The following is a 23532-nucleotide window of genomic DNA, read 5'->3' on the forward strand; positions in this document are numbered from 1 at the left end:
AGATAGCTGCACATCTCTATTGCCCCTTCTTCTTCAGTCAGTGAGATCTGGAATCATTGGGACGTCCCTACCCTAAACTTAACCCCTACCCTTACCCTAAACATTTAAAATGTAATCTTTAATGGGGTAGGGATGTCCCAAGGATCCCGGATCTTCTTGTAACTTTCTGGCGGACTAGATGCTTTCCGGCTTATTGCTGCCACCCACAGGTCAGTTTAGGTGTTATCCAACTGGTATTATCAGAGATGAAGAGGCGAGATGATCATTGAGATTGCACGGTCAAACTACATCTCTTCATTTGGTTGAATTTGAGTAATTTAGCAGATGCTCTTATCCAGAGCAACTTACAGTAATGAGTACCTATATTTTCACATTGCTTCCTACTGGCCCCCCATGGGAATCAAATCCACAACCCAGGTGTTGCTAGTGCCATGCTCTACCAACTGAGCCACACACATCAATAAGTGAGTGCAGTGATCTTTTGGTTTCTCAGTTTAAGGCAACTTATTTGAAAGTCAACTAGGCATAACATGTTTCTGAATTACAATTAGATATCCTCTGTTCATATACAATGATAATCCCATTTAGCGTGTTATTTACCCAAAGGTAGGTTACTAATAGATTTTTCTCAGCTTCACCTCGCCTAAAGGACGGTAAGCAGGGCAACTCATCCCCATCTTTGCTATAATTGGGACCCGTCTCCATTTCTTCCCTCTCTAATCCTCTGACGATGTGGTCATCCTTTTATGTGTTATAAACAGACTGGTGCCTTAGCTCTGCAATTGTTATTGTCTTTTAAAGGAGTAGTTAAATAATGGGCATGGGTTCTGAGGGGGTATCCAGCAACCTGCTAGGTCAGCATCAAAGTGAAATAAATGATTTAATCTTGAAGGATAAGGAAGGGTGGGACCCACATTTAAGGGATTTTGATACTTTAAAAAAACTGTGTGGAGTGAATGAATGAATGTGTGTGGGACACTGATAGTGGAATATGTTGTGATGTGAAGATGAACATTAACATGCACATTGCCATGCTGTCTGTCTCTCTTGTTTGTGATGCTGGGAATAACATCCCCATAACAGTTCAGTTCATCCTAAAAGATGACTCATGCACATAGGATCTACAGTATAGGTACATTCAAATAAAACAGGTGTTATAGACTTACCGTGACATCATTGCTGATGAGTGTGGTCAACATTTCTGTTGTCTGTCTTGTCTTGCTGGTTACTGACCGAAACGCGGCAATACATGTGCAGAGGTAATTGTGCGTGTGGATGTAATCTTTTACAAAGATAATGAACATACTAAACTGTATTAGTTTACTAAGCTACCTGCCTCTCTTCTCTCTGGGATCTCTCTCTGTCCCACAGGTATGGGACACAGAGAGAGAAAACCCACAGACACTCAGCCCTCTGTGGAATGAGCTTGACGTGTGATTTAGAGGAGAGACCTTTACTCCTCACCCAACAACAGTAATGATGGCATGACTGTGTGAGAGACGTCCTCATTAAAAAACTGCAGTGGATACAGACACTATGAAGCTTTTCAACCAGACTGGAGAGACACAGAATCAGTCACTTTCTACAGTATCTATTTCTATGCTCATTCCTCTCAGGGTCTGAAATGTTGAAGTGATTCACACCAAAGTTCAAAGGCGCAATACATTTGCCATTGTTGGTTGCAATTTTCCTGAACCAAATATATTCAACTTTTACAAGTTGTGAAATTATTCACCGTCCTTGCCTAGTTTTTACATTTTCGCCTTAAATCAAAATAATACCAAATCTAAGATGTCTTGATTGCATTAGTATTGCTGTGCCACACCAAAATTATTTCAGGTGCAAACATTTCTTTAAGTTGAATGTACAATAACAGTAGTTCACATCAGTCCACAGTAAATGATCCCCGCCTTTACCAGGACTCAACACATTTAAAACAATGGGGGAAAACAGCATGTTAATGCAATATATTTATTTTAGCTTTATTTTTACATTTATTGTAGACCAACAGAAAGAAGCATTATCACAAGATTTATCAGAACAGGCATATTCACTATTCATTAACTGAAAGGCTTTATAATCCAAATATATGCATGCAACAAGGCAAACACCAGGAATTATGACCCACTTTGAAAGAATTGTGTTCTCTGAGAACTGCCAAAGGTTATTACTTTCTTGAAGTGAACTTTCACAAAACCTGATGATTTACTGTTCAAGTGAAAACACTAAGGGCTGGTTTCCTGGATAGAGATTATTAAGCCTAGTCCTGGACTAAAAAAGCATGCTCAATGGAGAATCTCCATTTAAATAGCCTTTTAGCCCAGGATTTTACATAATCTGTGCTGTCTGGGAATGTGATTCAATATTTTTGTGAATTTAGATGTTCTGGTGATGTTTTAGACATTCAAACAAAGTGGACATGGAATCAGTAAAAATCACAAAACCTTCTAGGCTGAAATTGTTAAATACAAAAAATTGCATTTGAATTATAAAGCAGATCGCACTGGGCACAGACGTTAGTTAAAATTCTAGTTTTGATTATATTTGGTTGAGTTTTAAACAACAAATGTCACCATGTCATTGGATTTAGGTTAAAAGTAGGGTGAAAAAAAGACAAAATGCCCTTACGTTGATCTGTTTTTGCAAATCCAATCAGTTTTCCACGTTGATTCAGACGTCTTTCACAGATTTTTGGGGTTGAAATGACGTGGAAACAACATTTATTCAACCAGCTTTTGCCCAGTGGGATTTTGGTTTTGGATATTCCACTTTAGCTAAACCACATGAGTTACAGATAACTCATTACATATTGACATGATATTTATGATGTATCAGTATGATCAAAAAGTTGTAAAAGATCAATACAACGTATTGGCCACATCGCCCACCCCTACTTGAAAGTGATCAGGTACTCAGGATATGCCTGACTGTCATGGAAGATTATGAACATGGATGGTGGAGATACACCATCTGTCACACTGTCATAGAGATGAATACTTGTGGTGCTTTTAGTTGGAGGTACTTTCATCCCCAGTGTTCCTGTTATGAAATCTCCAGTCAGAACCCGACATAGGTACATGTACTTCTGGCCTTGGGGATCCGGTTTGGAGTATTTGTCACTGGCAGAGTATTTTGCATTTACAGCAAAGTAGGTGCCGTCTCCATACAATGCAGCTGCAACAAATATTTTGGACCAGTTATGAAATTATCTAAACCTTTAAATCATTGCAGACTGTAGAGTAAATGCAGGAGAAAGCTTATTGCATTTGAATAGAAAATGTGCAAAAACATCATGCCAATATATACAGTGGGGAGAAGAAGTAATTGATACACTGCCGATTTTGCAGGTTTTCCTACTTACAAAGCATGTAAAGGGCTGTACTTTTTTTTATCATAGATAAACTTCAACTGTGAAAGATGGAATCTAAAACAAAAATCCAGAAAATCACATTGTATGATTTTTAAGTAATTAATTTGCATTTTATTGCATGACAAATATTTGATACATCAGAAAAGCATAACTTAATATTTGGTACAGAAACGTTTGTTTGCAATTACAGAGATCATACGTTTCCTGTAGTTCTTGACCAGGTTTGCACACACTGCAGCAGGGATTTTGTCCCACTCCTCCCTACAGACCTTCTCCAGATCCTTCAGGTTTCGGGGCTGTCGCTGGGCAATACGGACTTTCAGCTCCCTCCAAAGATTTTCTATTGGGTTCAGGTCTGGAGACTGGCTAGGCCACTCCAGAACCTTGAGATGCTTCTTACGGAGCCACTCCTTAGTTGCCCTGGCTGTGTGTTTCGGGTCGTTGTCATGCTGGAAGACCCAGCCACGACCCATCTTCAATGCTCTTACTGAGGGAGGGAGATTGTTAGCCAAGATCTCGCGATACATGGCCCCATCCATCCTCCCCTCAATACGGTGCAGTCGCCCTGTCCCCTTTGCAGAAAAGCATCCCCAAAGAATGATGTTTCCACTTCCATGCTTCACGGTTGGGATGGTGTTCTTGGGGTTGCACTCATCCTTCTTCTTCCTCCAAACACGGCAAGTGGAGTTTAGACTAAAAAGCTCTATTTTTGTCTCATCAGACCACATGACCTTCTCCCATTCCTCCTCTGGATCTTCCAGATGGTCATTGGTAAACTTCAGATGGGCCTGTACATGCACTGGCTTGAGCAGGGGGACCTTGCGTGCGCTGCAGGATTTTAATCCATGACGGCGTAGTGTGTTACTAATGGTTTTCTTTGAGACTGTGGTCCCAGCTCTCTTCAGGTCATTGACCAGGTCCTGCAGTGTAGTTCTGGGCTGATCCCTCACCTTCCTCATGGTCATTGATGCCCCACGAGGTGAGATCTTGCATGGAGCCCCAGACCGAGGGTGATTGACCGTCATCTTGAACTTCTTCCATTTTCTAATAATTGCGCCAACAGTTCTTGCCTTCTCACCAAGCTGCTTGCCTATTGTCCTGTAGCCCATCCCAGCCTTGTGCAGGTCTACAATTTAACCCTGATGTCCTTACCCAGCTCTCTGATCTTGGCCATTGTGGAGAGGTTGGAGTCTGTTTGATTGAGTGTGTGGACAGGTGTCTTTTATACAGGTAACGAGTTCAAACAGGTGCAGTTAATACAGGTAATGAGTGGAGAACAGGTGAGCTTCTTAAATAAAAACTAACAGGTCTGTGAGAGCCGGAATTCTTACTGGTTGGTAGGTGATCAAATACTTATGTCATGCAATAAAATGCAAATTAATTATTTAAAAATCATACAATGTGATTTTCTGGATTTTTGTTTTAGATTCTGTCTCTCACAGTTGAAGTGTGCCTATGATAAAAATTACAGACCTCTACATGCTTTGTAAGTAGGAAAACCTGCAAAATTGGCAGTGTATCAAATACTTGTTCTCCCCACTGTAGATCAGAATCATAAAGTTGGATAGAGGGTGCACATTGCCCAAAGCCTGTTTTAGCATAGTCACACCCAGAAGTAGCCAATCAATTACACTCCTGAGAAAATATTTCATAAGTACAGGTTCCAGACAATAAATCACCAAACTTGGCTTTATACCTTTTAAGACTTTACTGTCCAGCACAGTGGTGGTATGCACCTTTTTTCAATTTATGTATGAACAGACAATACTTTAAAATGGAATTAGCCCTCAATGGCGCTGCCCATACTGTCACTGAAGAAGCCATTGCCAATATAGGAGATGAGCTCTCTAGTAGATCTCTATGAGCAGAATGCAATAATTCAAACAAAAGAAAGTATGAGAATTCAAACATTAAACAGATAGAAACCTCAAATTGTTGGCTTTTCTCTTTTGGTGTTAGCCATTACTTACCATTTTTCCCAGCGTAGCTCCGATTGAAGCCAAGCTCGTTAATCTTATCTATGGTTGTGTGGCAGGCTCCATGGAAGAGCTTCCTCTCATTGTTCTGGTGACCGTTCCTGGCCTCCATGTCTTTCTTCTTGATCTGAAAGCCCCCCCATAGGCTTTTGTTCTGGATCCTCTCAATCTGAGTGAAGAACAACCTTGCATTACACATTAATTGGCTAACTAGACAGTGACAAAGATCTTTCACTACCATAAAGAGGTTCCAGAATCCCTAATATAATGTTGCTAAGCTGTGATGCTTGCACCTATCTAGTTCAATTACATTGAAAAGGCTATTGTACTTTTTCAACCCCTTCCTGAGTATGTACAAATCATTCCATTCACCAGATCCAGCCATGATCTCAAGAGACTTGTACAAGATAGTTGTACAATAAATAAATATACATGTAACTACTATTAAAAATAAGAGAAGAGAGACCTTTAGAACATTCTTCTTGCAAGTTTCCTCAAATTGTTTTAGGACGTCAATATGCTCTTGGGTTTCAGGTTGAATGGGGAATGACAGACATGGAGTGTTGGCTGGCATGTCATCCCAGTGCTGGGGGACATCTTTAAAAGTCTCTTCGGGCCGGACCTTTTTCAGCATCTCATGGATCTCATTGGAAGCCTTGAGCACGTCTTTGCTGAGGCCCTCTATGGTGAGTTTAGCCTCCTCTTGGGAAGATTTGTGAAAACGTATTCTCACATCCATGGCGGTCTGCATGTCATAGATGTTCTGCAGGTCCAATTCTGATAGGCTGAAGATGGCTTTGTCATTGATGAGGTTGAAGTCTTGCTCTTTCACGATCAGGTCCTTGATCACTTGCTTGGCATGATCAACATGGGCCTGCGACACACCACAGATGTGGAAGCAAGCAGGATCCATGTCCTGGCTCTCAATTTCAATGACTTCATTCTGTTGTGCATTATCAACTTTCCTTCTGGTAAAGAATGCTGTAAAAATATGAAGATAATTTAGTTACAGTATATTGAGTCCAATAGTTTTTACAGGTTTAAATACCAGGAAATATTAATTTTAAGTACAATCGTAAACCTGACTTTATTTTCCATAAATGATGTACTGTAGATCAAAGTATAGAAAATGAAATATATCATACATAAAACATTTTGGAAGAAGCCCTCCTTTTCCTGAGCGTCAGTGCCTTCCTTTTTAAGCATACTTGTGTGGAAATCAGTAAGCATGGCAGGCTGAAAGATGACCATTCGGACAAGCTTCAGGGAGTTCTGGGACTTCTTGCCCACCACTTCCACAACAGCATCCAACATGGCGTCTGCCACTTCACTCGGCTGTATGTTGCCTTGGCCTTGAATGACAGGACACTTTAGTTGGCACACATTGCAAACATGGATTTGAGATTGAACAAGTGTGAACACATCTTAACAGACTTACTGTATGTCTGTTGTTAAGTTAATCATTGACTAATGCATACAGACTAAGGTCTCCTTTCAGTACCTCACATACTCATTCTCTCCTCTGTTTTTGTAACTTACCCGTGCCAATAGCAGGTAAAGATATGGATGTGAAGTTATTCCGTGTGCACATTTTGAGTGCACCTTCGACAGACTGCTGGATCTTCTTAGTGTCTGTCTGGTTAACCAGGTGGATGATCTTCTTACACTGCAGGTTGCCTGGCTTTGTCATTATCATGCCTTCGTTAGGCTCGGCTCCTGAAAATATACATTGTAGATTTCATTGTAAAGAACTGAGCAAATCGATAAGTTCTTGCTTATTTCATGTTTGTTGAATAGGACAGTGAAAGACTAACAAGAAAAGTAGGTGAAGATAGCGAACTAGAATAGCAATGGATTGAAATGTGCTTAAATCTCATTCACTAACTGTAAATCTCTCTGGATTAGAGCGTCTGCTAAATGACTAAAGTGTAAATGTAATGATTTGCATCATAGGCTAACACGAAGCCTGGTTTGTTTCTAGGCAATAGAGTACAACAGTATGAGTCATACATAAAACCTAGCAGTCAAACAGGGAAATGGTTCCAATCGTTTTTCCACCATTCATTTTCCTCATCGTTTTTTTTAGAAACACTTCAAATAAGAGCTGTGTTTCGGGTAGGCTCACCCTGGCGTGATGTGCTGTGTTTCGGGTAGGCTCACCCTGGCGTGATGTGCTGTGTTTCGGGTAGGCTCACCCTGGCGTGATGTGCTGTGTTTCGGGTAGGCTTACCCTGGCGTGATGTGCTGTGTTTGGTGGTGGCGTGAGGCTTACCCTGGCGTGATGTGCTGTGTTTCGGGTAGGCTTACCCTGGCGTGATGTGCTGTGTTTCGGGTAGGCTTACCCTGGCGTGATGTGCTGTGTTTCGGGTAGGCTTACCCTGGCGTGATGTGCTGTGTTTCGGGTAGGCTTACCCTGGCGTGATGTGCTGTGTTTCGGGTAGGCTTACCCTGGCGTGATGTGCTGTGTTTCGGGTAGGCTTACCCTGGCGTGATGTGCTGTGTTTCGGGTAGACTTACCCTGGCTTGATGTTTTGATAACAGTGTAAATCTCTCAGGGACAAGGAGATTTTTATTAATATATTTTCCTGGAATTTACCTCCCAAAAATGAAATGCTAATTAGCTGCTAATGTGGCTATCATAAAAACTACAAATGCCATGATGATCTGGACAGATTGCCAGATCGAGGCAAAGGTACGAATCTCTGGATTACCTAGCTAATGTTAGCTAAATGTAGTAATGAATACATTTGCTACATTTCTTTAAATTGACAATTCTGTGAACTGTCTTATGAAAGTTTTAAATTGACACAATACCTGTTAGCAAAGCTAGATATGACATGCAGGAGCTTGGGGGTAGAAGCTGTTAAGGAGACTTTTGGTCCTAGACTTGGCGCTCCAGTATCGCTTTCCGTGCGGGAGCAGAGAAAACAGTCTATTACTTGGGTGACTGAAGTCTCTGACAATTTTATGGGCTTCCCTCTGATACCGCCTATTATATAGGTCCTGGATGGCAGGAAGCTTGACCCCAGTCATGTACTGGACCATACGCACTACCCTCTGTAGCGCCTTATGGTCAGATGCTAAGCAGTTGCCATACCAGGCGGTGATCCAAACAGTCAGGATGCTCTTGATGGTGCAGCTGTAGAACGTTTTGAGGATCTGGCGACCTATGCCAAATCTTTTCAGTCGCAGTGTTGTACCCTCTTCATGACTGTCTTGTTGTGTTTGGATCATGATAGTTCATTGGTGATGTGGACACCAAGGAACTTTAAACCCTTGACCCGCTCCACTTCAGACCCGTCAATGTTAATGGGGGCCTGTTTGGCCCGCCTTTTCCTGTAGTCCACGATCAGCTCCTTTGTCTTGCTCACATTAAGGGAGAGGTTGTTGTTCTGGTACCACACTGCCAGTTCTCTGACCTCCTCCCTACAGGCTGTCTCGTTGTCGGTGAACACTGTTGTGTCGTTAGCAAACTTAATGATGGTGTTGGAGTCATGTTTGGCCCCACAGTCATGGGCAAACACAACTGAGGGAGGTGTTTAGTCCCAGGGTCCTTAGCTTAATGATGAGCTTCGTGGGCACCATGGTGTTGAACACTGAGCTGTAGTCAATTAACAGAATTCTCACATAGGTGTTCCTTTTGTCCAGGTGGGAAAGGACAGTGTAAGGTGCGATTGAGATTGTGTCATCTGTGGATCTGTTGGGGCGGTATGCGAGTTGGAGTGGGTCTAGGGTATCCAAGAGGATGCTGTTGATGTGAGCCATGACCAGCCTTTCAAAGCACTTCATGGCTACCGACGTGAGTGCTACGGAGAGGTAATAATTTATGCAGGTTACCTTTACTTCCTTGTGCACTATGGTGGTCTGCTTGAATGCTTGAAAATACATGTTGGTATTACAGACTCGGTCAGGGAGAGGTTGAAAATGTCAGTGAAGACACCTGCCAGTTGGTCTGTGCATGCTTTGAGTACACATCCTGGTAATGGCCAAGCAGCTTTGTGAATGTTGACCTGTTTAAAGGTCTTGCTCACATCGGCTCCTGAGAGCGTTATCACACAGTCATCCAGAACAGCTGGTGCTCTCGTGCATGCTTCAGTGTTGCTTGCCTCGAAGCGAGCATAAAAGGCATTTAGCTCGTCTGGTAGGCTTGCGTCACTGGGCAGCTCGTGTTTGGGTTTCCCTTTGTAGTCTGTAATAGTTTTCAAACCCTGCCACATCCGACGAGCATCAGAGCAGGTGTAGTAGGATTCAATCTTAATCCTGTATTGACACTTTGCTTGTTTGATGTTCATCTGAGGGCTTAGCGGGATTTCTTATAAGCGTACGGATAAGTGTCCCGCTCCTTGAAAGTGGAAGCTCTACCCTTTAGCTGGATGCAGAAGTTGCCTGTAATCCATGGCTTCTGGTTGGGATATGTACGTACAGTCACTGTGGGGACGACGTCATTGATGCACTTATTGATGAAGCTGATGACTGAGGTGGTATACTCCTCAATGCATTGGATGAATCCCGGAACATATTCCAGTCTGTGCTAGCAGACAGTCCTGTAGCGTAGCATCCACGTCATACTGGCCAATGATTATAATGACGATTCGGATCCATTAGTATGCTAATGTTAACTAGCTGGTCTAACGCATCGTTTCCCATGAAAGGAAGTTAGGCTAGCGAGCAAGTATTTTAGCCAGGTAGCCTAGGACAGCAAAAACTAAAAGCATGTACTGTATGACAGAATCATAGACCGTTTAGGCAACATGAAAGAGGAGGATGGTATTGGCGGGTGAGTCAAAATGTTTTTTCTACTTGCACTCACGTACACACCCACACAGAAATCAGTCCCATGGACAGCCACATCATATTTAGCTTACGTTGAGTGGACTAAATAGTTTTTGGTATATTTTGGTTGTCACTGTATTACACTAAGTATAGGTGATTAGATGATGTTGAAATGTTGAAGTTGAAATGGTGCTGGTTCAAAATCAATTGTTGTTTAGTTGTCCAAAAATGTCGGAAACATTACCTTGCTGACCATGTTGTAGGTCATGTAACTGTTTGTTAAATGCAATATGTTTTGTGGACAAGCATTAGACCCAATAATATGTTTCTGCGCATGAGCTTCGCTAGGTTACGTCACCAACGTCGCCTACAAGTGTGATTGGGTGATTTCAGTTTCATTTCATGTTCACTCTCTTTGGTTGTAATGTACAAGTTATCAATCTAGCTAGATTAGCTGTTTATGCCAGCTATCCATTTTAGTGGTTAATGTTAGCAAGCTTCTCACGGTAAACGCCACTGACACTGTTTGTAGCATAGTTAAGGTTTCATAATACAAACCATGGTTTTGGTTTGAAGCTGTTGCTAGTTGTTTGTTTGAACGAGAAAGTCCCGTGCACCACGAAAACCACTCTGCCCATGATTCCCTCAAAATGTATCACCGAACTGGGAGCAGGCAGAGGTAAACATTGTGTTTGCTTGCCTGATGGAGCACTAAACAGCTAGCTGGGCCACCCCAGGACATGTGATTCTGCTTTCTAAAGTGGAGTTGATGTTGTTTACCACTGGTAAACCAGGAGGAGGAAGATACCCAGATGAAAGGGAAGCATAGTGTAACCCTGTGATTGTTATATCTTGTGTTATGATGTCGGGGGTAGAGGCTCTTACCGAGTTGTTGGCATTCAGTCTCCACAGTCGGACCAGCTGCGTCCAGAATGGCTTTAGAAACCCCTGGAGTGGTGTACAGTAGGGATATTTCATTTTGATTTAAAATATGCCCGGCTAAAGCTAGCTCAATGGGTTAATACAATATTCATTTGGGCAGACATGTCAGGTTTGATACTCTATCATTTATATGGCAATAATATTTTTTAATCCAAAACTAAACCATATCTACCTTTGTGTTTGCTATTATTTGCTATGTTTCCAAGTGTATGATCATAAATAGAGGTAAGAGTACCTGACTTGAGGCTGAAGGAGGAGTTGGAAGAGTTGACAATGACATCCGTAGTTTCTTTGGTAATGTCCCCTGTGACAGCCTGTACAACCACTCCTGACATCTTTATCTCGTACATTGCTGAACTTGAGGAAGAACCTAGCAGTTGAGAATAAAAGTCATGCTATGGACCATCAACATGATGGGAGTGACCTGGCAGTAATAGGAAGTTGTAAAGACAGCATGAAGCACAGAGTATGTAGCAATAACCATAATAAATGATGTTGGCTGAATAACTATCAACTAGGATACATTTTTCCTGGTTTGGTCACAAGGTCAAGAAACTCTCTGGCCCTAATGTATTATAATTCAGCTCACCATAACTATGAAACAACAATAACATTAAAGGATATCTTCACTTTTTTAAACTCACCTCTGTTGCATTTACCCTGAAAGTAGTCCGTGATCCACAGAGAAACTGTCATACACGGTTTGGGTTTGTTTAAATAGCCACTGCTAACTTGGGCTAACACTGCTATGAAGAAAGTAGTCCACCATCCACAGAGAAGCTGTCATACACAGTTTGGGTTTGTTTAAATAGCCACTGCTAACTTGGGCTAACACTGCTATGAAGAAAGTAGTCCATCATCCACAGAGAAACTGTCATACACGGTTTGGGTTTGTTTAAATAGCCACTGCTAACTTGGGCTAACACTGCTATGAAGAAAGTAGTCCACCATCCACAGAGAAAGCTGTCATACACAGTTTGGGTTTGTTTAAATAGCCACTGCTAACTTGGGCTAACACTGCTATGAAGAAAGTAGTCCACCATCCACAGAGAAACTGTCATACACAGTTTGGGTTTGTTTAAATAGCCACTGCTAACTTGGGCTAACACTGCTATGAAGAAAGTAGTCCATCATCCACAGAGAAACTGTCATACACGGTTTGGGTTTGTTTAAATAGCCACTGCTAACTTGGGCTAACACTGCTATGAAGAAAGTAGTCCACCATCCACAGAGAAGCTGTCATACACAGTTTGGGTTTGTTTAAATAGCCACTGCTAACTTGGGCTAACACTGCTATGAAGAAAGTAGTCCACCATCCACAGAGAAGCTGTCATACACAGTTTGGGTTTGTTTAAATAGCCACTGCTAACTTGGGCTAACACTGCTATGAAGAAAGTAGTCCGTGATCCACAGAGAAACTGTCATACACGGTTTGGGTTTGTTTAAATAGCCACTGCTAACTTGGGCTAACACTGCTATGAAGAAAGTAGTCCATCATCCACAGAGAAACTGTCATACATGGTTTGGGTTTGTTTAAATAGCCACTGCTAACTTGGGCTAACACTGCTATGAAGAAAGTAGTCCATCATCCACGGTTTGGGTTAGTTTAAATAGCCAGCTAACTTGGGCTAACAGATGAAACTGTCATCATCCACGGTTTGGGTTTGTTTAAATAGCCACTGCTAACTTGGGCTAACACTGCTATGAAGAATGTAGTAGTCCATCATCCACAGAAGAAACTGTCATACACGGTTTGGGTTTGTTTAAATAGCCACCACTGCTAACACTGCTATGAAGAATGTAGTCCATCATCCACAGAGAAACTGTCATACACGGTTTGGGTTTGTTTAAATAGCCACTGCTAACTTGGGCTAACACTGCTATGAAGAAAGTAGTCCATCATCCACAGAGAAACTGTCATACACGGTTTGGGTTTGTTTAAATAGCCACTGCTAACTTGGGCTAACACTGCTATGAAGAAAGGGGCAAGCTCAAAGTTGATGACCAAATTCAGATTCCATAAAATAAAATGCATTAATTTGTTGGACATGGTTGTTTGTTGGTTAGCAGTGGCTAATGTTAGCAGTGGCTATTGAAACAAATCCGAAATGCTGATGTCTCTCCTGGACCATGAACTACCCACTGGGCACACTATGTCATTTCAATATGACAATTGGGTGATATTTGGTTGAGATGTTGATAAATGAGATTACAACCTAATATATATTCACCCATTCAAAAAGACAGCTAAATGTTTGTTGAATTCCCAAATGTGCTATTACTGTGCTTTCAACCATTTACAAGCACAACAAAGTTCAAAATGGAAAAGAAATGTCAGATATTTTGTTGATTTATACAACAACTGAATGTGTTATTACTGATAGCCAAATGAACTGAATTGTAGTTGAGGTTACATGATGGTCAATGCTGTTGAAGATTCTACACAGATTATTTTTAGCAATTGTGAAGATCTCCACAGACCTGCCACCTTTACATGTTGTTAAATAAAGGTTCAATAAAAAGAAAACAATAAAGTTCAAGTAACCCCAAAATGAGGCCATGGATATTTTACTCATTTTAAGGTTGAATAAATACTGTTACATACGTTTGGAAGATACAGTAAATAGCCTGAAGGTTATCATAAAAGTACTACTGAATCCCCTTTTGTTGTTACACAAAGAAATATCAACATTTGAAAGAAATGTATCTACTTCTTGTATAGTTTCATCTGGCTTAGTCCTATCCTATTCTTTAGATGTTTGGTTGAGTTGGAAATGTGAATCCCATATATAATTTGTTAACTAATTTGTTAAAATTAAATTCATTTGTTAAATAATTTGAAAATCTTTGGAGGGAGTTGAAAGTCCGTGTTGCCCAGCAACAGCCCCAAAACATTACTGCTCTAGAGGAGATCTGCATGGAGGAAAGGCCAAAATAACAGCAACGGTGTGTGAAAACCTTGTGAAGACTTACAGAAAATGTTTGACCTCTGTCATTGCCAACAAAGGGTATATAACAAAGTATTGAGATAAACTTTTGTTATTGACCAAATACTTATTTTCCACCATAATTTGCAAATAAATTCATAAAAAATCCCACAATGTGATTTTCTGGATTTTTTTTCTCATTTTGTCTGTCATAGTTGAAGTGTACCTATGATGTAAATTACAGGCCTCTCTCATCTTTTTAAGTAGGAGAACTTGCACAATTGGTGGCTGACTAAATACTTTTTTGCCCCACTGTATATATATATGCATAACAACATATTAGGCAAGAATTAAGAACAGGCAAAGTGATCATATCAGGCGAAAATTATATAAACCGTTTTACAATTCCAAATCAAAGTTAATTTGTCACGTGCGCCCAAAACAACAGGTGTCGACTTTACATTGAAATGCTTACTTACAGGCTCTAACCAATAGTGCGAAAAAGATATTAGGTGAACAATAGGTAGGTAAAGAAATAAAACAACAGTAAAAAGACAGGCTATATACAGTAGCGAGGCTATAAAAGTAGCGAGGCTACATACAGACACCGGTTAGTCAGGCTGATTGAGGTAGTATGCACATGTAGATATGGTTAAGATGACCATATCTATATGTATGATGTATATGTAGATATGGTTAAAGTGACCATTTCTATATATATGATGTATATATGATATATATATATGATGATGATATATGATGAACAGAGAGTAGCAGTAGCGTAAAAGAGTGTTGGCGGGTGGTGGGTGGCAGGACACAATGCAGATAGCCCGGTTAGCCAATGTGCGGGAGCACTGGTTGGTCGGCGCAATTGAGGTAGTATGTACATGAATGTATAGTTAAAGTGACTATGCATATATGATAAACAGAGAGTAGCAGCAGCATAAAAAGAGGGGGGTGGCATGGCACAATGCAAATAGTCTGGGTAGCCATTTGATTACCTGTTCACGAGTCTTATGGCTTGGGGGTAAAAACTGTTGAGAAGTCTTTTTGTCCTAGACTTGGCCGGCCGATACCGATTGCCATGAGGTAGCAGAGAGAACAGTCTATGACTGGGGTGGGTGGGGTCTTTGACAATATTTAGGGCCTTCCTCTGACACCGCCTGGTGTAGAGGTCCTGGATGTCAGGCAGCTTAGCCCCAGTGATGTACTGGGCCGTACTCACTACCCGCTGTAGTTCCTTGCTGTCAGAGGCCGAACAATTGCCGTACCAGGCAGTGATGCAACCAGTCAGGACGCTCTCGATGTTGCAGCTGTAGAACCTTTTGAGGATCTCAGGACCCATGCCAAATCTTTTTATTTTCCTGAGGGTGAATAGGCTTTGTCGTGTCCTCTTCACGACTGTCTTGGTGTGTTTGGACCATTCTAGTTTGTTATTGATGTGGACACCAAGGAACTTGAAGCTCTCAACCTGCTCCACTGCAGCCCCGTCGATGAGAATGGGGACGTGTTCGGTCCTCCTTTTCTTGTAGTCCACAATCATCTCCTTAGTCTTGGTTACGTTGAGGGTTAGGTTGTTATTCTGGCACCACCGGCCAGGTCTCTGACCTCCTCCCTATAGAATGTCTCGTCGTTGTCGGTGATCAGGCCTACCACTGTTGTGTCGTCTGCAAACTTAATGATGGTGTTGGAGTCGTGCCTGGCCACACAGTCGTGGGTGAACAGGGAGTACAGGAGGGGACTCAGCACGCACCCCTGGGGAGCTACAGTGTTGAGGATCAGCGTGGCAGAAGAGTTGCTACCTACCCCGTCAGGAAGTCCAGGATCCAGTTACAGAGGGAGGTGTTTAGTCCCAAGAACCTTAGCTTAGTGATGAGCTTTGAGGGTACTGTGGTGTTGAACGCTGAGCTGTAGTCAATTAATAGCATTCTCACATAAGTGTTCCTTTTGTCCAGGTGGGAAAGGGCAGTGTGGAGTGCAATAGAGATTTCATCATCTGTGGTTCTGTTTGGGCCGTATGCAAATTGGAGTGGGTCTAGGGTTTCTGGGATAATGGTGTTGATGTGAGCCATTACCAACCTTTCAAAGCACTTCATGGCTACGGACGTGAGTGCTACGGGTCTGTAGTCATTTAGGCAGGTTGCTTTGTGTTCTTGGGTACAGGGACTATGGTGGTCTGCTTGAAACATGTTGGTATTACAAACTCAATCAGGGACATGTTGAAAATGTCAGTGAAGTACACCTGCCAGTTGGTCAGCACATGCCCGGAGCACACGTCCTGGTAATCCGTCTGGCCCTGCAGCCTTGTGTATGTTGACCTGTTTAAAGGTCTTACTCACGTTGGCTACGGAGAGCGTAATCACATAGTCATCCAGAACAGCTGATGCTCTCATTTTTTTAATTTTTTTTTATTTTACCTTTATTTAACCAGGTAGGCAATTTGAGAACAAGTTCTCATTTACAATTGCGACCTGGCCAAGATAAAGCAAAGCAGTTCGACAGATACAAAGACACAGAGTTACACATGGAGTAAAACAAACATACAGTCAATAATACAGTATAAACAAGTCTATATACAATGTGAGCAAATTAGGTGAGAAGGGAGGTAAAGGCAAAAAGGCCATGGTGGCAAAGTAAATACAATATAGCAAGTAAAACACTGGAATGGTAGTTTTGCAATGGAAGAATGTGCAAAGTAGAAATAAAAATAATGGGGTGCAAAGGAGCAAAATAAATAAATAAATTAAATACAGTTGGGAAAGAGGTAGTTGTTTGGGCTAAATTATAGGTGGGCTATGTACTGGTGCAGTAATCTGTAAGATGCTCTGACAGTTGGTGCTTAAAGCTAGTGAGGGAGATAAGTGTTTCCAGTTTCAGAGATTTTTGTAGTTCGTTCCAGTCATTGGCAGCAGAGAAAAAGAAAATAATTGGTTTTGGGGGTGACTAGAGAGATATACCTGCTGGAGCGTGTGCTACAGGTGGGAGATGCTATGGTGACCAGAGAGCTGAGATAAGGGGGGACTTTACCTAGCAGGGTCTTGTAGATGACATGGAGCCAGTGGGTTTGGCGACGAGTATGAAGCGAGGGCCAGCCAACGAGAGCGTACAGATCGCAATGGTGGGTAGTATATGGGGCTTTGGTGACAAAACGGATTGCACTGTGATAGACTGCATCCAATTTGTTGAGTAGGGTATTGGAGGCTATTTTGTAAATGACATCGCCAAAGTCGAGGATTGGTAGGATGGTCAGTTTTACAAGGGTATGAATGCATGTATCATGCATGCCTGATGCTCTCATGCAGCTGATGCTCTCATGCAAGTGTTGCTTGCCTTGAAGCGAGCATAGAAGTGATTTAGCTCGTCTGGTAGGCTCGTGTCACTAGGCAGCTCGCGGCTGTGCTTCCCTTTGTAGTCTGTAATAGTTTGCAAGCCCTGCCACATAAGATGAGCATCAGAGCCGGTGTAGTATGATTCAATCTTAGCCCTGTATTGACACTTTTCCTGTTTGATGGTTCGTCGCAGGGCATAGCAGGATTTCTTGTAAGCTTCCAGGTTAGAGTCCCGCACCTTGAAAGCGTCAGCTGTACCCTTTAGCTCAGTGCGAATGTTGCCTGTAATCCATTGCTTCTGGTTGGGGTATGTACGTACAGTCACTGTGGGGACTACGTCATCGATGCTCTTTTTGATAAAGCCAGTGACTGATGTGGTGTACTCCTCAATGCCATCGGAAGAATCCCGGAACATGTTCCAGCCTGTGCCAGCAAAACAGTCCTGTAGTTTAGCATCTGCTTCATCTTACCATTTTTTTATAGACCGAGTCACTGGTGATTACTGCTTTAATTTTTGCTTGTAAGCTGGAATCAGCAGGATAGGAGGATAGTTGTGGTCGGATTTACCAATTGGAGGGCGAGGGAGAGCTTTGTACGCGTCTCTGTGTTTTAGTACAGGTGATCTAGAATTTATTTCCCTCTGGTTGCACATTTAACACGTTGATAGAGTTTTGTAGAACTGATTTAAGTTTCCCTGCATTAAAGTCTCCGGCCACTAGGAGCGCCTCCTCTGGGTGAGTGGTTTCCTGTTTGCTTATTTCCTTATACAATTGCTACATTTGATGTACAGTCACATTCACCGTGGTTGTCTGAAGTATGCTAAAGAGTTCACAGCTGGCAATGACTCATTGCAATTGGTTAACTCTTTCCTTTCTGGTACCTCAAATTATTGTGATTACCAGCTGAGATAAACTTTGAGTTGATTTTACTCCTGGAACAGAGTTTGTCTGAGCAGTATCTTAACATCATCCTAAAACCTACTCTGAGGTTTGTTTTGTCTTAAAACAGGTTTTAATAGGATTTCTAGGACCTTTTCTGAGACGCTTTGCGGATACAGCCCCTGGAGTAATCCCGAAAACCGTCCTTCTCATGAAAACGTCCATAAAGTCCAAATGGTTTGAGCTACAAACTAATATGACCCTACTATGGAAAGATTCTCACAAACACTGACCTGCAAATATTGGCACAATGACTTGAATGTGGGATTTGTGATACAAATGCAAAAATTTGGAAGGTTTATAGCAACAGTGAACCTATTTAGTTTTAATGTGGTGATCCCTCAATTACAGTGCATTCGGAAAGTATTCAGACCCCTTGACTTTTTCCACATTTTGTTACGTTACAGGATTCAGCTTTTTCAGCCAAATCCATTGCTGACAGGTGTATAAAATCAGGCACACAGCCATGCAATCTCCATAGACAAACATTGGCAGTAGAATGGCCTTACTGAAGAGCTCAGTGACATTCAACATGGCACCATCATACAGTATATTGGGGGAAACATAATTTGTTAACATACCTTTAATCTTCTGAGTAGACACCGTTTCTGAGCCACCTGAAGTTGCAGACTTGGTTGTGAACCTCTTGTTAAATTCATCAGAGAAAGCCTGAAAATAAAATCTAAAGCCTTTAAAAACACTAAACAGAAAATCATAAATCAATCTGCTAGAACCATGTCTACTCTCCTCCCTAGACAACGCTTACCAGTATATCCTGGCTATCAATGTTATTCAGTCCTGGTCCTGAGTGAGGACCCACAGGGGTTTGTTCTTACCCAGCACTAACACACCTGATGCTATTACTCTTTGTGTGTCAGGTGTGTTAATGCTTGGCTAGGACTTCCTAATCAGTTATAATCAGTGATGAATGTCCACCCCCTGTAGAAAGCGAATTAGCATAATATCTCTAGCTGTTTAAGCTACAGCGGTGTTTGTCAGACCAGGAGACATCCCGAAAACGAGTCTTCCAACAAAAAGATGTCTATGGAAATATGAGACTCTCATGAACATGATGGTGTTATCAGTTCTGCTGTACGACCCCCACAAGTGCCACAGGGCCCGTCTGAAGGTAACCTGGTACCGGGACGGAAAATGAATGGTAGTGAATAGGGCATTTCCACTGTTAAAAAATATATCATCATTTTCCTGAGCTTTCTTATATCTATCAGATATGACAGACACTTCAAAACATACTTCATTCTGATTTACACTGAACAAAACTATAAACACAACATGTAAAGTCTTGGTCCCGTGATTCATGAGCTGAAATAAAAAATCCCCAAAATGTTCCGTACAAAAAGCTTATTTCTCTCAAATGTTATGCACAAATTTGTTTACATCCCTGTTTGTGAGCATTTCTCCTTTGGTAATATAATTTATCTACTTGACAGGTGTGCAGGGTTGGGGAGTAGCGGATTATATGTAAAAAGGTAACTGTAGTCCATTACGTTACCAGCAAACATATTGTAATCAGATTACTGATACTTTTGAAAAACTTGATGATTACTTCAAGGATTACTTTTAATCAGAAAGGACTTTCTGTTTTCTCAATGACATTCAAATCAGCATTGAAAGAATATTCACGTTTAAGTTTATCCACTTGAGCGAGTCTGACCACAAGTCAGAGACCACTATGATGACACACGAAATGTGTTTGATGGGTCGCAGGAAAAGAGCAGGAATAGGCTTTTGAGGGCTACAGTCCAAACTATGTCTTCCAATGGTGCCACTGCTGTCGGCATCCAAAGATGATCCAACTTGAATAAACGCTTGGAGTCATTTTTACAACAATTGTTTACAGACAGATTATTTCACTTATAATTCATTGTATCACAATTCCAGTGGGTCAGAAGTTTACATACACTAAGTTGACTGTGCCTTTAAACAGCTTGGAAAATTCCAGAAAATGAGTCAATTGGAGGTGTACCTGTGAATGTATTTCAAGGCCTACCTTCAAACTCCGTGCTTCTTTGCTTGACATCATGGGAAAATCAAAAGAAATCAGCCAAGACCTCAGAAAAAAAATGTGTCTACCTCCACAAGTCTGGTTCACCCTTGGGAGGAATTTACAAACACCTGAAGGTACCACGTTCATCTGTACAAACAATAGTATCCAAGTATAAACACCATGGGACCACGCAGCCGTCATACTGCTCAGGAAGGAGACGCGTTCTGTCTCCTAGAGATGAACGTACTTTGGTGCGAAAAGTGCAAATCAATCCCAGAACAACAGCAAAGGACCTTGTGAAGATGCTGGAGGAAACAGGTACAAAAGTATCCCTATGCACAGTAAAAACGAGTCCTATATCGACATAACCTGAAAGGCCGCTCAGCAAGGAAGAAGCCACTGCTCCAAACCGCCATAAAAAAGCCAGACTACGGTTTGCAACTGCAGATGGGGACAAAGATCGTACTTTTTGGAGAAATGTCCTCTGGTCTGATGAAACAAAAATAGAACTGTTTGGCCATAATGACCATTATTTTGTTTGAAGGAAAAAGGGGGAAGCTTGCAAGCCGAAGAACACCATCCCAACTGTGACGCACAGGGGTGGCAGCATCATGTTGTAGGGGTGCTTTGCTGCAGGAAGGACTGGTGCACTTCACAAAATAGATGGCATCATGAGGAATGAAAATTGATGTGGATATATTGAAGCAACATCTCAAGATATCAGTCAGGAAGTTAAAGCTTGGTCACAAATGGGTCTTCCAAATGGACAATAACCCCAAGCGTACTCCCAAAGTTGTGTAAAAATGGCCTAAGGACAACAAAGTCAAGGTATTGGAGTGGCCATCACAAAGACCTGACCTCAACCCTATAGACAATTTGTGGGCAGAACTGAAAAAAGTGTGTGCGAGTAAGGAAGCCTACAAACCTGACTCAGTTACACCAGCTCTGTCAGGAGGAATGAGCCAAAATTCACCCAACTTATTGTGGGAAGCTGGTGAAAGGCTACCAAAATATTTGACCCAAGTTTAACAATTTAAAGGCAATGCTACCAAATACTAATTGAGTGTATGAAAACTTCTGACCCACTGGGAATGTGATGAAAGAAATGAAAGCTGAAATAAATCATTCTCTCTACTATTACTCTGACATTTCACATATAATATAATTTAATCGTATTATTATATGTAGTAGAACGTGATGGGTTAAAAGAAACCTACATAACCAACTCCTAAAGTCAAATTTAACATCCATATATGGCCTGCTATGTAAACTTTAACACTGATTTATCCAGCAATGGAGTTTGATCAATTGGTAACATAGATTTTTGTCTACTTCTAATGCTTCTTAAGTGGAAAGTAATCTAAAAGTAACGGAATGTAATCAGAATACGTTACTGAGTTTGTGTGATCCCAAAATTACATGACTTATTACAATTTTGGACTGGTAACTTGTAACTGTAACGGATTACATTTAGAAAGTAACCTACCCAACCCTGCAAGTGTGGCATATCAAGAAGCTGATTAAACAGCATGGTCATTACACAGGTGCACCTTATGCTGGGGACAATAAAAGGCCACTTTAAAATGTGCAGTTTTGTCACACAGCACAAAGCCACATGTCTCACGTTTTGAGGGAGTGTGCAATTGGCATGCTGACTGCAGGAATGTCCACCAGAGCTGTTGCCAGAGAATACAATGTTCATTTCTCTGCCATAAACTACCTGCAATGTCGTTTTAGAGAATTTGGCAGGATGTCCAACCGGCCTCACAACCGCAGACCACTTGTAACCATCCCAGCCCAGGACCACTACATGTGGGGTGGTCTGGGATGCTGAAGAGTGTTTCTGTCTGTAATAAAGCCCTTTTGTGGGGAAAAACTCATTCTGATTGACTGGGCCTGACTCCCCAGCGGATGGGCCTGGCTGCCAAGTGGGTGGGCCTATGCCCTCCATCGACTAGGGCATGATGAATTTATTTAAAATGACTGATTACATTATATAAACTGTAACGCAGTAAAATCGTTGAAATTGTTGTGTGTTGTGTTCATATTTTCGTTCAGTATATTTTTCCATTTATTAATCTGTTATTTATATGGGCTAATAGCAGCAAGGCCAAATTCAATGTTTCATAAAATTATTGTTTTATATTTTTTTTTATACCTACAGGGGTTCTAAAATTCCAAATCAAATAGCTAAATGATCCTTGGTATGACGGTGACCATTTTAAAACAATTCCACATGAGCTTAGAAACCCAGCCCTGGGCGCTTAGACTAAATATCTGCCTAGAGTCTAAGGCATTAAAAGCTTATTTTGACATTATTGCATGTTTTTCTGCTTTCCATACCTGGATAGTATCTGGATCACGTGGGTGGAGGATAAACACAACCTCTTTCAAGTGTTTGTGCTTCTTCTTACTGCTGAACTTGAGCACTTGATCCAGCATAAGTGAAGCCACCAGATCCTTGGGGAATCCTAGGTTTCCTGTGCCGATGGCAGGGAAGGTCATCGAGACTAGTCTCTGCTGCTCTGCATTCCCCAGGCATTCCTCCACAATTCCACTCAACAACTGTGGGATGTCAGGCACAAGATGTTTGTTTCATGTTACCTTTATAAAGACATTGTAGCAAATGTGTTCTAATTGGTAATTATTGGACCAGGCACTGTAGGTTTTTAGGATTTTGTCCACCACTAAGCCTTTTAGGACTTCCACGTTTGGCCATACTGTGCTGGAAACAGACTGGGTTCCTTTCAAAATATTGAATTGTACAAATTAAAAAATGTACGATACAAATTGATTGAGACAAGAATAGGCTGTTCAAAACGACCCGCTTAACTTGGAAAGGTTATAGCAGCATTTGACAGAATGATTTATTTGATCTAAGAAGTCAGTGAGATATGTGGACAGCTTTCTACCTTCTGTGCTGCACCTTTCCCTTGATCCCACTTAGGGGAAATGGTATGAAACACCAGCTTGCTCTTAAGGTTGCAGCCATCAGTGATGATGACTGCTCCTTCAGCAGCACTGCCAGTGGGCCCCTGTTCGTTTATCAGGTCTTGAAGTCGGGGTCCGGCAGCTTTTAGGATGGCATTCGAGACCGCTCCGCTATGAAGTAGCAGGTCTAGACCCACTGTGTTCACAACCACCTGAGTCTGTAACAGACAAATACATATATTCTATAGATCTTTTAGTTGCACTGCATAGTTAATGTCTGGTTTTAAATGAGTTGTGGATTTAATTCAATGACAATTATTAGTGTATGACATTTAAGT

General features: G+C 41.6%; 1 protein-coding gene across 4 annotated transcripts in view; it reads right to left on the reverse strand.

Annotated features, from left to right (window-relative positions):
* Window positions 1-1952: 1952 nt before the first annotated feature.
* The window catches only part of LOC118376546 (protein mono-ADP-ribosyltransferase PARP14-like), a 44617-nt gene continuing 23037 nt past the window's right edge, over window positions 1953-23532 (reverse strand). For 3 of the 4 annotated variants that reach the window (XM_052503880.1, XM_052503881.1, XM_052503882.1), the window contains exons 7-16: window positions 23176-23412; window positions 22607-22828; window positions 18837-18924; window positions 11297-11431; window positions 11005-11067; window positions 6886-7062; window positions 6492-6698; window positions 5813-6327; window positions 5341-5515; window positions 1953-3174 (exon numbers count right to left, since the gene is read on the reverse strand). In XM_052503880.1, the coding sequence (XP_052359840.1) occupies window positions 2891-3174; window positions 5341-5515; window positions 5813-6327; window positions 6492-6698; window positions 6886-7062; window positions 11005-11067; window positions 11297-11431; window positions 18837-18924; window positions 22607-22828; window positions 23176-23412 (2103 nt within the window). In that variant the 3' untranslated portion in view covers window positions 1953-2890. Of the gene's footprint in view, window positions 3175-5066; window positions 5229-5340; window positions 5516-5812; window positions 6328-6491; window positions 6699-6885; window positions 7063-11004; window positions 11068-11296; window positions 11432-18836; window positions 18925-22606; window positions 22829-23175; window positions 23413-23532 lie in introns of all 4 variants that reach the window. The other variant, XR_008104921.1, reaches the window with a different exon arrangement.

Source organism: Oncorhynchus keta, unplaced genomic scaffold (genome assembly GCF_023373465.1).
Source record: "Oncorhynchus keta strain PuntledgeMale-10-30-2019 unplaced genomic scaffold, Oket_V2 Un_contig_18163_pilon_pilon, whole genome shotgun sequence".
NCBI classification, from domain to species: Eukaryota; Metazoa; Chordata; class Actinopteri; order Salmoniformes; family Salmonidae; genus Oncorhynchus; species Oncorhynchus keta.